General features: G+C 38.3%; 1 protein-coding gene across 3 annotated transcripts in view; it reads left to right on the top strand.

The window, feature by feature from the left end:
- The window catches only part of LOC124170280 (zinc finger protein 391-like), a 38,267-nt gene extending 30,817 nt beyond the window's left edge, over positions 1 to 7,450 (top strand). For all 3 annotated transcript variants that reach the window (XM_046548991.1, XM_046548992.1, XM_046548993.1), the window contains one exon: positions 4,210 to 7,450. In XM_046548991.1, coding sequence (XP_046404947.1) covers positions 4,338 to 5,798 — 1,461 coding nt within the window. In that variant the 5' untranslated portion in view covers positions 4,210 to 4,337 and the 3' untranslated portion in view covers positions 5,799 to 7,450. The remainder of the gene's footprint in view (positions 1 to 4,209) is intronic.
- Positions 7,451 to 16,940: the final 9,490 nt, after the last annotated feature.

The raw sequence follows: 16,940 nt of genomic DNA, 5'->3' as shown, positions 1-16,940 counted from the left end.
TTCGTTTATTAAATACAATTTATGGCTGACTTGATTTAAAGTTTCATGGATTAGGATGCCTGTTTACTTGTGGCAAATTATTAGGGAGTAATAGGTCACCTCCCTCCTGGTGAGGTGACCTTAAGGCAATGCTTAGCGCTGATGCGTCGCAGGCTGCTAGCGGGTAGCTGAGTACCTTGCTGGATGGTAGCGCTTGGCTTAAAAAAGGTTTGTTAATACCATATCAAACGAAGAAAACTTTCCGACCTTAGCCAGTTTTAATATGTGATTATTAAGGCATGTTTCCCTGAGCTCTGTGCCTCATGCAAGCATTGGTAACCTCAGACGATGTATAACTCCTATCCTCTCGTGTAGAAACTAGGTTCCTGTGACGTCATGTGGAGTGGAATCGCATGGGTGCCAATCTGGCCTTTTTCAAATGAGGATAAAATTCGACCTTTGCCATTCGTCTAAACCGGCATTTCAAAAACCAAATAATTTATGTATTATGAATACATTAATGGTGGGTAACGAATCGTAATCAATGCCTTTCGTTTTCTTTGATGATGGAAACAACCCTATTGCCATCATAATATCAATGTTGTATTCGTTTTTATTGCTCTATTTAGTACAAAGCGTATGAGGTTTCCAATTACAATGGCTTCATAAACGAATTTTACAAAGGAGGATCTCCTAATTTAAACGAGTTTTCACCCACCATGCATTTAAACGGGTATACAAGTCTCCACTCACGTCGGTGACGAACGAATTCATACTAGTGACATGGGGAAATAAGGCGTAATGAGGGGTGTAAACCAAAATTTGCATTCAGGATGATGTTATTTATCATATTCATATATCTTCAATACTGTTCCTTGCATTTGCTATTTCCATTGAGCAAAATATTGGGAAAAATTGGATTCCTATGCAATCATCGCAGCGGACATTTTTGAAAGTCGATTAAAATGTGACGGAGTGGCAATAGAATGGAATTCTATGGGATGGAATTGGCCACCCTCAGTGCATTCCTCTTTGCTTTTTAGCTGCTATAATATTTTGTGTAATAGAACGTGCCTTTTTAGTGCTCATAGGGGCTCTTTTCAACTGTCATTCTGAAGTGTCCTCTTTCCAATTGTTCTTAAGAAGTTCTTTTAGTGCTGAGTTGCTAGGAATGCTCATGATATTTCCTTTGAAGAGGCCTGAATATTATGAATGGTGAATTTACTTTCCAAGTTTTTGAGGATGCTCTTTTTAATTGCTCACATGATGTACCTATTTCAAAATTTTCATATTGCTTCTTTTAATACTGAGGCTTGTGCGATGCTCGTGACATTTGCCTTGAAGCTGCGTGATTACTTTGTGCTTCCGATGATCCGCTTTCCAAGTTTTTTAATGCTTCTTTTAGTGCTGATTTTTGGGTGATGATCATGCCAACTGCTTTGAATTGCTTGATCATTTTTTTCTCTTCATTATGCTTCTTGAAAGCTGATAGACTCCCTTTTTAATTTCCTTTCTAGAGATATCGGTTTCTATCTGTTCATAATGCTTCGTTAAGTGTTCATTATTTGTGGGGTATTCATGGCAAATGCTTTGTTTGGCGTGATTATTTTCTGCTGTAAATGTGTTTTTTTTTTATTGCTTATATAGACTTAATCATTTTCCATCCTAAACCCTTTTACTGCAATCGGACCGATGTACCGGCCCCTGCTTGTTGCGCAAAAACTGCCAGGGGCCGATTAATCGGCCCGAAATATTTCACTTTTTTGTCGTGATTGTGGCGTTTTCCACAGCTGTAATTAATGTAAACCCCTGTAATCTATCTATGGTTATAAGATGTAAATATATCTTAAGAATTGTTAAAAAAATCTTGACGTATTAAATAAAATTAAGACAATTCTCCTGCAAGTGATCAATTGCCTTAATCACTATATTCTGCTGCGGGTTAGAGCCATTTCATTAAATCTTATCTCCAATTTTGACGCTGGACAAAAATATTTGACATTTTCAAATTTGACCATGACCAAGTATTCACCTGCTTTGCACTTTATTGTCGCATTATATTTCTCTGATTTTAATCTCAAACTTTGAAGCCTGCTTGAGATTATTTTATCAATAGCCCCAATCATTATATTCTACCCTGGTATGTAGTCAGTACATACCAGTGGCACAGCGAGGGGTGTTTTGGGGGATATCACCCCCCCCCCCCGAGCTCAGACAATTTTGGAATTTTAATATATTTTGTTTATTTGGATTAATATTATTTATAGTATAGTACAAGGATTCATAAAATATCCCTCAGAGGCCTTAAAACTCACAATTTTTACCATTTATCTTATTTTTTCTGGCAGAGGGCCCTCGCACCTGCTGATAACCCTGTCAGGTATGCCATACACGCAGGCACCTCAGTAATAGTTGCGCCTGAAACCCCCCTAGCCCTATTTCCTGGCTGTGCCCCTGGTACATATTACAAATGGATGTCTATGTATCATGTTGAGAAACTTGTTAATGCAGTTTTCCACACTTAAAAATTCTTTTTCCACATGTGTATACTCCTGTTCAGTCATAGTTAAGCCCTTGGTTATAATTGACAGAAGTTTGTTGTCTGTTATCTTAGTAACCATAGTGATATAAGGGGCGAGAGATCGTTTTGAATCGAATATTCTTGTATTGTAGATAAATATGAAATTAATAACAGATGTACTTGCGAAATGTGGCTGATTTTTCATTTGTTAGCCCTAACCCTAGGATTGTAGTATCCATTTCTGAAAATGAGCGTTTGAATGCAAAAAACTCAAATTAAAAATGGCATTTTTTTGAAAATAAAAGGACTGAGACTAATTAAATCGATAATCCAAATGAATATGTCACGAATATTGAAGTGTTCGAAATTCACTTACAACTTATGTATCTCAATGTTATCATTGTGTTTTATAGAAGGAAGTTTTTAAACAAACAAAGTAATATATTTACAGTTAATACATAAATATGGTTAAGAAACATGAATTGAGGAAAAAGCCGAATATTTTTTTGAATATGTTATAATATGAGAAGTCTTAACTTTAAAATAATTGTTGATATTAATTTATTTTTAGTACTTTTAAAATTGACTTACCAACTGAAATAATTCATTTTGTATAATGTCAGCAAGTACTAAAATGATTAGAAGAAAATCGTATATAATAGTATTAGATTGCTCTTTCCAAGTTCATTTACATAGAAAGTATAAATTGTAATAAATTGATTACAAAGGTAAACACTGGTGCATACAGGGTAATTACTATAAAAACATTATCAACAGAAAAAATATTCTGAAAATTTTGACCTGACAGGCCATTGATTGATACATTTCTGTGCATTACAATATCCTTTGATAGATATCATCACATTTTTACTCATTACCTTTTCCATATTATTATTACCCTGGAATTTACTCTAAACTCTGTCCACTTTAAAAAGCACCCTCATTGATTCAGCATAATCAATGGTAAAGATGGCAGATAGCAATTGTCCTCTGTCTCCTTTTTCCCAAGAGCAGCCATCACTGCTGTGGACTACTCCGAGTTTTCTTCTTTTAAATTGCTTTGCTTAATTGCATCTTCAAATTTGAGATAAGGGATGCAAATAAAATGCTTCTGCAACTTATCATCAGCAATTCCCATGCAATTTTCAATTCCCAGTTCAACCATCAAGCGATAACAATAGCATTATAATGATGCAGCCCTGTGTTTGGCTTTCTGATTCAGAACTCTCAGCAATGCCTTAGCCATACATGAAATCAGACTGATGTTTTGGTGTTCCTATCACTTTCTATTGTCTCCCAAATTTAGAATCGGTATCGTAATTGTCTTTACAGGTTCCCTTGGCTGTGCACCTTTATTGTATATTTTGTTGCACAATTTTACTACTTCTTCTTGACATTCCTTCTATGCACATAGATAATTCAAAAGGAAGCTCAACTATGACCATTATTCATGTACTTCTTTGTTTGTGCTATCGATTTTATTGAGTACTGGCTCCAAATTTCATTTTTATTGTAGTTGAAAGACACAACACCTTATTTGTTAGATCAAATGAAAAATGAACATATAATAAAAAGGGCGGCCCATCTTGATACTTTGAAGCCGGTATATTGCTTTCTATCAAATAGCTTTAGTTATCAACTAAAGGGCTTTTATAAATTAGACCAGTATAACTTTCTTTTGTGATTAAAATATGAAAATTCTTTTCTAGGGCTTCAAGCTGGTGAAAGGAAGTTTAGGGAAATATCTGAGTGGTGACTATTCCTTCCTCAGCCTCACTGACTATCATTAATTCTGCGAATGGAGCATCTCATGCAGGGGAATGAAGGAATGTGATCAATGAAGTCATGGAAAAATGTGGAGCTGTTCTTGCTGATAAGTCAACATCTTGCTGAACTCCATATGATGGACAAGCAGGCATCCAAAATCAGTGGAGGCAGAGTCACAATGGGTGAGGTGAGGGGTGGAAGTGGTTGTGATGCACCAATAATCCCTGATGCCCTCAGGATGATCAGAATCAGTGAAAAGAGGAGGAGTTGCGCAGAGGCAGTCATGGGGTACAAAGATGAGTTCAGTAATTGTGAGGCAAAAAATGCTGTTAAGGGACAAATGTCAAACGAAACTTCATATAATTGCTACCACTGCACAGGTGGATTCAGCACCAAAAGTGAGCTCATCAAACACCTTGAAACTCATTTCGGTGCCAGCAATTTAGTTGTGGATGATGAGTCCTCCATGGTGCTAGATATAAAAGGGACAAACAGTGGAAAACAAGTGCTAAGGCATGAAGGAAATGGGCCTCTAAAGGGAGTATCCAGAGGGACTCTGGAGAAAGGAAAGGATAGAAAAGGGAGAAGGTTTGCTGTAGGAGCTGACACTTGTGTAGAAAGTGATTCCTTAAATTCCTCCTCTTGCATTAGGGACATCAAAAAGGGAAAGTGTTCAAGCGTAAGAGGGAGGCCTTATTCCTGTAGTGTGTGCTATAAGTGTTTCGCTAAATCTTCTACTCTCAACAATCACATGCGTGTACACACAGGGGAGAAGAATTATTCCTGTAGTGTCTGCAATAAGTCATTCTCTCTGAGGGGCAACCTCAGCACACACGAGCGTACACACACAGGAGAGAAACCTTATGCATGCAGCACCTGCAATGAGTCTTTCTCTTTGAGTTTCAACCTCAAAACCCATATCCGCACCCACACAGGAGAGAGGTCTTATTCATGTGACATATGCTGTAAATCATTCAGTCGTAGTGATGTCCTTAACAAGCACATCCGTACTCACACTGGGGATAAGCCTTATACCTGTAGTGTATGCAGTAGGTCTTTCTCTCAGAGTTCTGGCCTCACCAAGCACATGCGTATACACACTGGGGATAAACCTTATTCCTGTAGTGTATGCAATAAGTCATTCTCTCAGAGTAGCCACCTCAGCAAACACAAGCGTACACACACAGGGGAGAAACCTTATACATGCAGCATTTGCACCAAGCCTTTTTGTAACAATTCTGACCTCACCAAACACATGCATATACACACGGGGGAGAAGAGTAATTCATGTAAAATATGTTGTAAATCATTCAGTCGTAGTGATTCCCTTACCAACCACATGCGTATACACACTGGGGATAAGCCTTATATATGCAGCATCTGCAATAAGTCTTTCTCTGTGAGTGGTATCCTCAACAAGCATATAGCTACACACACAAGAGACAGGTCTAATTCATGTAAAATATGCTGTAAATCATTCAGTCGCAGTGATGTCCTTACCAAGCATATGCGTATACACACGGGGGATTAGAATTATTCCTGTATTGTCTGCAATAAGTCTTTCTCTCTGAAAGGCAACCTCAACAAGCATATGGCTACACACAAGAGAGAGGCCTGATTCATGTAAAAATGGTGTAAATCATTCAGTCGCAGTTATCACCTTACCGAGCATATGCATATACACCCAGGAGTGTCTACAGTGTCTGCAGGAAATCCTTAACTCAGGAAAGCACCTTGTACAACCATATGTTTATGCACACAGGAGAAAAAACTTTTTCATGTAGAATACTCTGTAAATCATTCAGTCATAATTATAACCTTACAAAGCACATGCGTATGCACGCACACACACACACGGAAGAAACACTATTTCTGCAGTGTCTGCAGAAAGTCGTTCACAGTAGCCAGCTAACCACACACAAACATACGCACACAGGAGACAAACCTTATGCATGTAGCATTTGCTTGAAATCCTCTCTTAGAATCTCCATGCACCGTACATAAGCTCACACACACAGGAGTTAGACCTTGTTCATGCAATGCCTGCAGCAAGGCTTTTGCTCACTAGTCCACCCTCGACCATCACCCATATAGGAGGGAGACCCTATTCTTGCAGGGAATGTGGGAAAACTTTCTCTGGGAAGAGCAACTTCGTGAGGCATTTCCGTCCCCACATCTAAGAGGCATTATTGTTCTAGTAGACGGTATGAAGGGCTTACTCACAATGGTTACTGAAATGCACCTGGCATGCATACTCACTGGAATGATACATCATTAAGATTGCATTTGTTGACATTTTTTCTTTAGCAAAAAGTTCAGGAGACACGTAATTCATTACGTTTACACAAGTAGTGTTTAAAAATGATGAGCAAACACCCAATAGGGATAGTGCGACGTAGTAGTGAATGCATGAACAAGTCATGGATTTTTTATTTGTATTTTAAAGGAGCTGGGTAGCAAAAAAGTGCAAGGGCACCCACTTAGCTCACTCTGCATTAAGACAAAATGCCACTAACTTTCACTCGAATTTGTCTGCTCAAGGTCTAATATCTTTTGTTATGTTCCTCTCATTCCTTTGTATGACTCAATGTGAATTAATAATGAAATCAATGATTTTTTCTGGGTTGAAATAGTACAAATTGTGCCAATAGCCTAAAAATATTGTTACACTTGTATCATGATTGTTCTCATTTTACCGTTAACTTATCTATATATAGGCGCATAATTCATTGTCGTTTACACAAGTATTGTTAAAAAATGATGAGGAAATACACATTAGGGAATGGTAATAATGATAATTTTTCATTGGTAAAATAGTCTTTTTATATTGTAAAATGTTGTCATACAACTGTCATTATTCTTTCTAACTGAAATTTTTTCCTTTCGCAAATCGTAGTTATTTTAATGTAATGAATCCTTTGTTGGTCTATTATTTGATTTTTTGTGGACTGTATCTTAAGAATAATTTTCTGTTTATAGATAAACTAGATGGTAAACTAGGATGGCCATGGAAAGTGTCTAACCTAAGGCATCTGACTTAGGGCTCTGTGTTATGGTTGCTGCTACCATGTGCTTCCCAATAGCCTTGTGATTGTTGTGTTTTAGGGTAACCTGTTTCTTACTGTAATTATGCACCTATATGTGTTAAACAAATGACAATAAACTGCATCTGTATACAAAACATTGCCGGCCAGTATTAGTACTTAAAAGCGAATCCACTCAGAAATGTAGGGAATTTTATTTCCATTAGAATTACCAACAATTCCATTGTATATATGTCTCATTGGTCCCTGTGGTATTTAAAAACTCGTTACTGCATATTTTTGCTTATGTATGGCTATGACTATCTCCAGAGGTGATATTTTCTTGAGTATAATACTTTCAATATAATATGTCATCTATAAACACTCAATTGCAAATTATTAAATTGCCCAGTTTCCATAAGTCATGATGGTATGGCTGCTACATAGGGTTTTTACAGATATTTAGGAATGGACTTTAGAAGTCTTTTAATAACCACTGTAAGTATATGAAATAAACAAAGAATTTTAGGATATCCAATTTCACCCTTTTTAACCCAGAGCTTCTTCAGGGAATAATTATATTTTAGACTTTTCATTTAAAAAATTTTCTAATCATTCATAATCTATGGCAGCTATTTGTTTCACCCTTAAACTTAACAATACAACATTAAGGGTAGTTTAAATCTTTCCTGAACTGAGCTGAAAATGTTTGTGTTTTTGATGTGATTTTTGTAGTTATAATTCTATATTTGTATCCCAATGTGAAGCAACATCGGGTTACAGTGGGTTAAGATGGAACCATAGCTCATCTTTTGGCATATTCACTACAATTTTTATGTCATCGTTGGCATAGGACCTTAAAATCCCAAATACAAATGGCTGAAGTAAAGGATGCTAGTAAGTCAACTATTGAGATAAAGTTTTGATTTGCCAATTATTCTTTCATAATGAAATGTTCACCTTTTTACACTTATCGAATTAATAAAAATCAAAGACACCATTGATTGGTAATCAGGACGAAAAACTAGGAAAGATAACACGTTCGACCAAACACCACTATTTCAATTGTATGATACTCTTTTTCCTTATTTTAGCTGTAAAAATAAAAATTGTTATCCATTATTATATATTTCCTATGTTTTTTTTCTCTCATTGTCCCGGAAAAATATGGCATTAGTTGTAAAGTTCTATATTTTACAGAAACTGTTTATGTGCTTAGCCATTTTCTTGAAAAAGACATCGAAACTTTGATAATGTAACCAAACAATATGGTGGTTTTCTTTTATTTTTTAATGCCTAAATGGAAAGACTCCTGGAGTACGTATTTCACACATTTTTTAGTTTTTTAAATGACAATATCTATTTTTCGCCATTAAATGAAGGGTGAAAAATTTAACCCTAGGAAGACTGAAAAAAAATTATCGTGTAGTAGCCTGACTGGGTCCAATGGACCCTGAAACATTTTTTCCACAATATAACCACTTTATGATAAATTTAGGCTGAGTTAAGAGATGGTTTCCATCTTATTTACCTCCTTAACATATTTCTTCTCGTATTTATTATAATTATTAAATTATTTTGTTGGAAGCTATTACTGCAGCGAAGCATAATATTATTCTCTCTACCAGAAATATCACTCCACCTTTCCCATTTTTATGTGTGTTCATTAGCACAATTACATGAACACAAATCACAAAATGGATTATTTGTCCATGTTAAATAAGATATGTAACAAATTTAATGAAACAAAATTATGATGCATCCCATCTATATACAGCCCTTGTGGTGACTGACTGATGGATACAAATTCCCGACCACTTCTAGAAGTGCTGGAGAGCTGAAATTTGGCAGGCATGCGGGGATCCCGAAATGATCCGGAGGAAAAATCCGAAAACCGGAAGTTTCCGCCACGTGTCGTCGCTAGGTCGACAAAATGGCCGAAATCGCGCATTTCCCGGGAACAGTTTTTCGGTTTTTATTTTACTGCGGGCTAACCGTTTATGCCACACGGATTGTTAATGCATTGTTTGAAAGCTAATAAGTGTGGGCACGTAATAACGTAATTTTCTAGTTTTCTTTTTAAGAAAATTGCTGCCAAAATGGCGTCCAAAAATTGATTTTTCGAAAAACATTTCATACATTCCCCTCCCCTCGACTTAATTTAAGGTGTTGAATAACGAAAATGATTATTATATATGCTCATAATATTGTCTACATAACATAGGTAACAATTTTCTTTTGTCGTCCTTGGTTACTCAGAAAAAAATTAAAATATTCCGAAAATCACCGAAAATTACGATTTCCAAAAGATTAACACAAGATTTTGCCAATTTTAACCTGACCGATTTCTTTCAAACTTTGTAGTTACATGCTGCTATGCATTGTCTTTTAGAAAACATGAACTTTTAATAAATGATTCAATGGATTTCACCGCGAAAAAATAAAAATGGCGGACACTACTCACTTTTTTCGGGGACTGGTTTGGTTTGTATTGTATTAATCTCGAAATATGGATGTCATAGGGTACACTTCTGCTAGATATGACAGTAAATGAATGTGACCATATAATTTCGTCATCTTTAAACCCCCCGAAACCCCCTAAAAAATAAAAATTTGCACATAAGTAGCTTTTTCGGGTACTTCACGTCGCAATTCCGCCGCTTTTCCAAGCCTTAACACTCATCGCTACGGAATTGATGTGGACAATTGATGACCCCTGGTAGTGCAAACCTATAAACCCCCGGTAAACCCACATACACCCCCCAAAAAAATAAAAAATTTCATAAAAGTCTACTTTTTGGGTACTTTTCGTGACTAAACAACCGCCCCCAACGACTCATCCCCACGGAATTTATGTGAACGGCTGGTAACCGCCAGAAGTACACGCATATAAACCCCCGGTATCCCCCTGAAATCCCCCCTAAGTGTAAAATGTACCATTATGTCTCCTATTTGGTAACTTCTCGCAAACAATACGCCGCACTACCCGTACCCTCTGAGATTTAGATCCGGAATATTTGATGCGGGCGGGCCACCGTAAACCATATGGGAAAATATACCAGGAAACCTCCGAAGGAAAAATTCGAAAACCGGAAGTTTCCGCCACGTGTCGTGGCTAGGACGACAAAATGGCCGAAATCGCGCCTTTCCCGGGGACGGTATTTCGGTTTTTATTTTACTGCGCGTGAACGGTGTGTGCCACGCGGATAGTTTATCTACGTTTTCAAATCTGATTAATGTAGTCACGTAAATATGTAATGGTCTTATATAATTTTAATATAAATTGCCGCACAAATGGCGTCCGAAATTTTTTTTTTTCCAAACAAATTTCATAACTCCCTCTCCCCTCGTCGTAATAGCTGTTGTAGGATACTGAAAATGAATATTATATATGCCTATAACATCGTCTACGATATGTAGGTAACAATTTTCTTTCGTCGTCCATGGTTTTCCAGAAAAAAATAAAAACGTTCCCAAAATCACCGAAAATTGCGATTTTCAAAAGATTGACACAAGATTTCTTCAATGTTTTCCCGACCGATGTCTTTTAAACTCCACAATTACATACATCTATGCATATGGTTTCCGAAAATGTAAGAATTTAATAAATGTTGCAGTCGATATAACAGCGACAAAATAAAAATGGCGGACACTACTATTTTTTTCCGGGGAGAAGTTTACTTTTTATTGTACTACTATCGAAATATGGATGTCATAGGGCACACTTCTCTTAGATATGATAGTAAATGCATGTGGCCATATGATAAGGTCATCCTTAAACCCCCTGAAACCCCCTAAAAATTAAAATTTGCATGTAAGTAGCCTTTTCGGGTACTTTTCATCACAATTCCGCCGCTTTTCCAAGCCTTACCACTCATCGCTACGGAATTGATGTGGACAATTGATGACCCTTGGTAGCCATAAAACCTATAAACCCCCGGTTAACCCACATACACCCCCCAAAAAATAAAGTTTTGCCAATAAGTCTACTTTTTCGGTACTTTTCGTGACTATTCCACCGCTGGTTCTTACCCCAACGACTCATCCCTACGGAATTTAAGTGAACGGATGGTGACCGCCAACAGTACACACATATAAACCCCCGGTATCCCCCTGAAATCCCCCCCAAATGTTAAATGTGCCATTAAGTCTCCTGTTTGGGAACTTCTCGCAAACATTATGCCGCACTACCCGTCCCCTCTGAGCTCTAGATCCGGAATATTTGTGGAGGGCGGGCCACCGTAAACCATACGGGAAAGTATACCAGAAAACCCCCGATCAACTCCTGAAACCTCGCCGAAAAAAAATAAAAAAAGTTTAAAGTCGCTTTTCCGAGTAGTTTTCGTCACAATTTAGCCGGTGCCTCTACTAATTATAAAAACCCCCGATATCCCCGTGAAACCTCCCAGAAAAGTTTTGTAATAAATCGCCTCACCGGGTAAAAGAATCATCAGAATTCCGCCACTGTTCGGGACCCCTAGGACTTATCGGCACGGAATTTATGAGAACGATTTGTGAACACTGGTTTTCACACGTATAAAACCCCCGGTATTCCGTTGGAACCCCCCGCAAAAAATGAAAACTTGCCATTAAGTCTTCTTTTATGGGTACTTGTCGCCACTATTACGCCGCATTGCACTACCCTTTAAAATCATCGCCACATGATAATTGTGGACGATTGATGACCGCATGTATAACACATGAAAACCCCCTAATCCCCCTGGGCACCCCTCTCGGTGGAGAGGAACATTTATGAGGACTAAGCGGAGCAGCCGCGGGGGGCTCATCATCCCCAAGGCGGCGAAGCCGCCCCACAACGAGGAACGGTGAAGCCGTTCCGAGGAGTAACTGGCGTAGGCGAGGGGGAGCTTCAGTAACCCTTGGGCGGCGAAGCCGCCCCAACGTTAAAGCGGCGTAGCCGCTGTGGGCTCCCTACGCCCCTGGGCGGCGAAGCCGCCCCTTAAACGAAAAACGGTGAAATAGTTCCAAAATGCCCTTGCCCTCTGGGCGGCTATGCCGACCCCTGACGAGGAACGGCGAAGCCATTCCGAGTATTAAGCGGGGTAGCCCCGGGGGGGCACACTCAAACCCTGGGCGGCGAAGCCGCCTCTCAACGAGGAACGGCGTAGCCGTTCCGAGGAATGAGTGGGGCGCTTCCCTACCCCCTGGCCGGCGAAGCCGGCCCCTAGCTGAGGTGAGATTATTCGAAATAAAATTTTTCGAAGAACCACAAATGTAGACGGCGAAGCCGGACCCGGGGTTTTTAAGGGGCGGAGCCCCTTAACGAGCGCGCGGAGCGCAGCGAGTTTACAAATGTTATAAACCGTTATGCTACTGCAATCACTGATTGCATAACATTTCTGAATGCTCTTGGAATATATTTTGCGCACATCGTGAAGATGATGTTTGTGTCTTTCTATCCTTTTTGTAGTTTTACTTACGACACTTATTTTCCTAGGCTGCTAAGGTTGGGGAGGAGTTTGGCATAATTTTCTTTTTCACGATGTAAATTCTTCCGATAGTTGATTTTCTCTTGGATTCCATGATATTCATGAGATACCACTTTGTTAGGAAACCCTGTAGGCTGTATGGAATTTACAGACGTGAGCTCGGGTGGAATCCCTCGTTTATTTTACCTCATGATCTCTAAAATCGCTAAACCTCTGGAAAGTAGTCGGCGGTCTACTTTCACATATTATGTTTCTGGCTGATTAGTCCCTCAACCATATCTGTAACAAATCTTTTTCCTTGATTGACCTCTTGGCATCTACATATTGTAATCTCTACCTGTGTATATTTGGGTATTCCATTTGTATGAATCACTACTACCACTTGTAGCCAAAATTTCAATTTTATTCAAAGTTATAATACCATACTTTCCTGGTTTTGATGAAACAAACTCTCTAATGGTAGAGTGCCGACGGAACATCAATAACTGATGTCAACTGTCATGCAGGGTCCTGGCACGAATGCATATTTCAAATATTCATTCCGCCCATCAAATATCTCTCTAATAGTTTGCAACTTATCTTCGCCTCTGCTTTTCCTCATTTCTGTGGCATTATCAAAGCGAATAACATGCAGTATTATTTTGTCTCTATAATAATGTTGAATATTGGTCGCCCGTCTAGTTTACTCCAAAGTTGTGAAACATTTTCATATTTGACTTGTAAAAATTATAAATACTAGCAATTCCAGAACCTTATTTATTCCAGTCATTTTCTTCATTCTACTAAGCTTGAAGCAATGGTCCATTTTCTAACAAAATCAAAAATCTTAGGACGCAAAATTAGCAAAAGAGCAGAAGACAGAATAAAAATTCCGCACGCCGTACATGATATGACGCAAAATATTACGCCTTTGCGTTCTACCCTTTTTAGTGGCATGAGGTTTTGTTTAACACTCTTTCAGATTTCGTGAAATGAAAATTTTCTCTCGATAAGAATTCCCCATTTTCGTATTTCTATCATTTTCTCAGCAAGATGAAGAAAAAATCGCCCAAGGTTTAGTTATACTCCATCCTTATTCAACACTTTAGGCTCCATCACCACTGGAGTCACGACTACCCTCCTCCTGTCAGCGCTGTATGTTTAGATGCTGAACACGTCCTTCTGCAATCTTTAGATGAATGCACTCTAAATGTGTCACTATTAGCAAGCCTGTGAATAAAGTGACAATGAAATTTATCAATTTTTCATTCCAAACTTTACTTAGATATAAATGGAAGATAACATTGTTCGTGCTACCCCTTTGTTGTGAATTGAGGTAAAAATTAGCAAAGCACTGTCTCATATTATGTTTCTGATATCATCAAGCAATTCAAAGAGCTCAATAGTCATAGTAGAACAACCAATGTTTACCAGAACTACAAACAATGCTTTTTTATTATTACCTCAAAAATATCTTGATAGTTATTTTGACTGTAATATCCAATGGGCGACGCCGATTTCTTAGTTCCTCAACTATACAGTATATCAATAATCACTTTATGAATTCAGTCACATCAATACCTCACAACAAAAAATTTGGTACCACTAAGCATCCTGTAAAGTTAGAAATAATAAAATTGCTGTATATCATAATAGATGAAAATCAATACACCACTTCATCTAACTAATCCATCGGAGGAGTAAACGATTTGGTATATGAAGTAAATGCTGAAGTAGTACATTAGAATGAAAGACTATAATCCCATCTATATACAGCCCTTGTGGTGACTGACTGATGGATACAAATTCCCGACCACTTCTAGAAGTGCTGGAGAGCTGAAATTTGGCAGGCATGCGGGGATCCCGAAATGATCCGGAGGAAAAATCCGAAAACCGGAAGTTTCCGCCACGTGTCGTCGCTAGGTCGACAAAATGGCCGAAATCGCGCATTTCCCGGGAACAGTTTTTCGGTTTTTATTTTACTGCGGGCTAACCGTTTATGCCACACGGATTGTTAATGCATTGTTTGAAAGCTAATAAGTGTGGGCACGTAATAACGTAATTTTCTAGTTTTCTTTTTAAGAAAATTGCTGCCAAAATGGCGTCCAAAAATTGATTTTTCGAAAAACATTTCATACATTCCCCTCCCCTCGACTTAATTTAAGGTGTTGAATAACGAAAATGATTATTATATATGCTCATAATATTGTCTACATAACATAGGTAACAATTTTCTTTTGTCGTCCTTGGTTACTCAGAAAAAAATTAAAATATTCCGAAAATCACCGAAAATTACGATTTCCAAAAGATTAACACAAGATTTTGCCAATTTTAACCTGACCGATTTCTTTCAAACTTTGTAGTTACATGCTGCTATGCATTGTCTTTTAGAAAACATGAACTTTTAATAAATGATTCAATGGATTTCACCGCGAAAAAATAAAAATGGCGGACACTACTCACTTTTTTCGGGGACTGGTTTGGTTTGTATTGTATTAATCTCGAAATATGGATGTCATAGGGTACACTTCTGCTAGATATGACAGTAAATGAATGTGACCATATAATTTCGTCATCTTTAAACCCCCCGAAACCCCCTAAAAAATAAAAATTTGCACATAAGTAGCTTTTTCGGGTACTTCACGTCGCAATTCCGCCGCTTTTCCAAGCCTTAACACTCATCGCTACGGAATTGATGTGGACAATTGATGACCCCTGGTAGTGCAAACCTATAAACCCCCGGTAAACCCACATACACCCCCCAAAAAAATAAAAAATTTCATAAAAGTCTACTTTTTGGGTACTTTTCGTGACTAAACAACCGCCCCCAACGACTCATCCCCACGGAATTTATGTGAACGGCTGGTAACCGCCAGAAGTACACGCATATAAACCCCCGGTATCCCCCTGAAATCCCCCCTAAGTGTAAAATGTACCATTATGTCTCCTATTTGGTAACTTCTCGCAAGCAATACGCCGCACTACCCGTACCCTCTGAGATTTAGATCCGGAATATTTGATGAGGGCGGGCCACCGTAAACCATACGGGAAAATATACCAGGAAACCTCCGAAGGAAAAATTCGAAAACCGGAAGTTTCCGCCACGTGTCGTGGCTAGGACGACAAAATGGCCGAAATCGCGCCTTTCCCGGGGACGGTATTTCGGTTTTTATTTTACTGCGCGTGAACGGTGTGTGCCACGCGGATAGTTTATCTACGTTTTCAAATCTGATTAATGTAGTCACGTAAATATGTAATGGTCTTATATAATTTTAATATAAATTGCCGCACAAATGGCGTCCGAAATTTTTTTTTTTCCAAACAAATTTCATAACTCCCTCTCCCCTCGTCGTAATAGCTGTTGTAGGATACTGAAAATGAATATTATATATGCCTATAACATCGTCTACGATATGTAGGTAACAATTTTCTTTCGTCGTCCATGGTTTTCCAGAAAAAAATAAAAACGTTCCCAAAATCACCGAAAATTGCGATTTTCAAAAGATTGACACAAGATTTCTTCAATGTTTTCCCGACCGATGTCTTTTAAACTCCACAATTACATACATCTATGCATATGGTTTCCGAAAATGTAAGAATTTAATAAATGTTGCAGTCGATATAACAGCGACAAAATAAAAATGGCGGACACTACTATTTTTTTCCGGGGAGAAGTTTACTTTTTATTGTACTACTATCGAAATATGGATGTCATAGGGCACACTTCTCTTAGATATGATAGTAAATGCATGTGGCCATATGATAAGGTCATCCTTAAACCCCCTGAAACCCCCTAAAAATTAAAATTTGCATGTAAGTAGCCTTTTCGGGTACTTTTCATCACAATTCCGCCGCTTTTCCAAGCCTTACCACTCATCGCTACGGAATTGATGTGGACAATTGATGACCCTTGGTAGTCATAAAACCTATAAACCCCCGGTAAACCCACATACACCCCCCAAAAAATAAAGTTTTGCCAATAAGTCTACTTTTTCGGTACTTTTCGTGACTATTCCACCGCTGGTTCTTACCCCAACGACTCATCCCTACGGAATTTAAGTGAACGGATGGTGACCGCCAACAGTACACACATATAAACCCCCGGTATCCCCCTGAAATCCCCCCCAAATGTTAAATGTGCCATTAAGTCTCCTGTTTGGGAACTTCTCGCAAACATTATGCCGCACTACCCGTCCCCTCTGAGCTCTAGATCCGGAATAT

The sequence above is a fragment of the Ischnura elegans genome, chromosome 13 (assembly GCF_921293095.1).
Source record: "Ischnura elegans chromosome 13, ioIscEleg1.1, whole genome shotgun sequence".
In the NCBI taxonomy this organism is placed as follows: Eukaryota; Metazoa; Arthropoda; class Insecta; order Odonata; family Coenagrionidae; genus Ischnura; species Ischnura elegans.
Note: the sequence above shows the minus strand (reverse complement) of the source record. Positions and strands in the feature narration are given on the sequence as shown.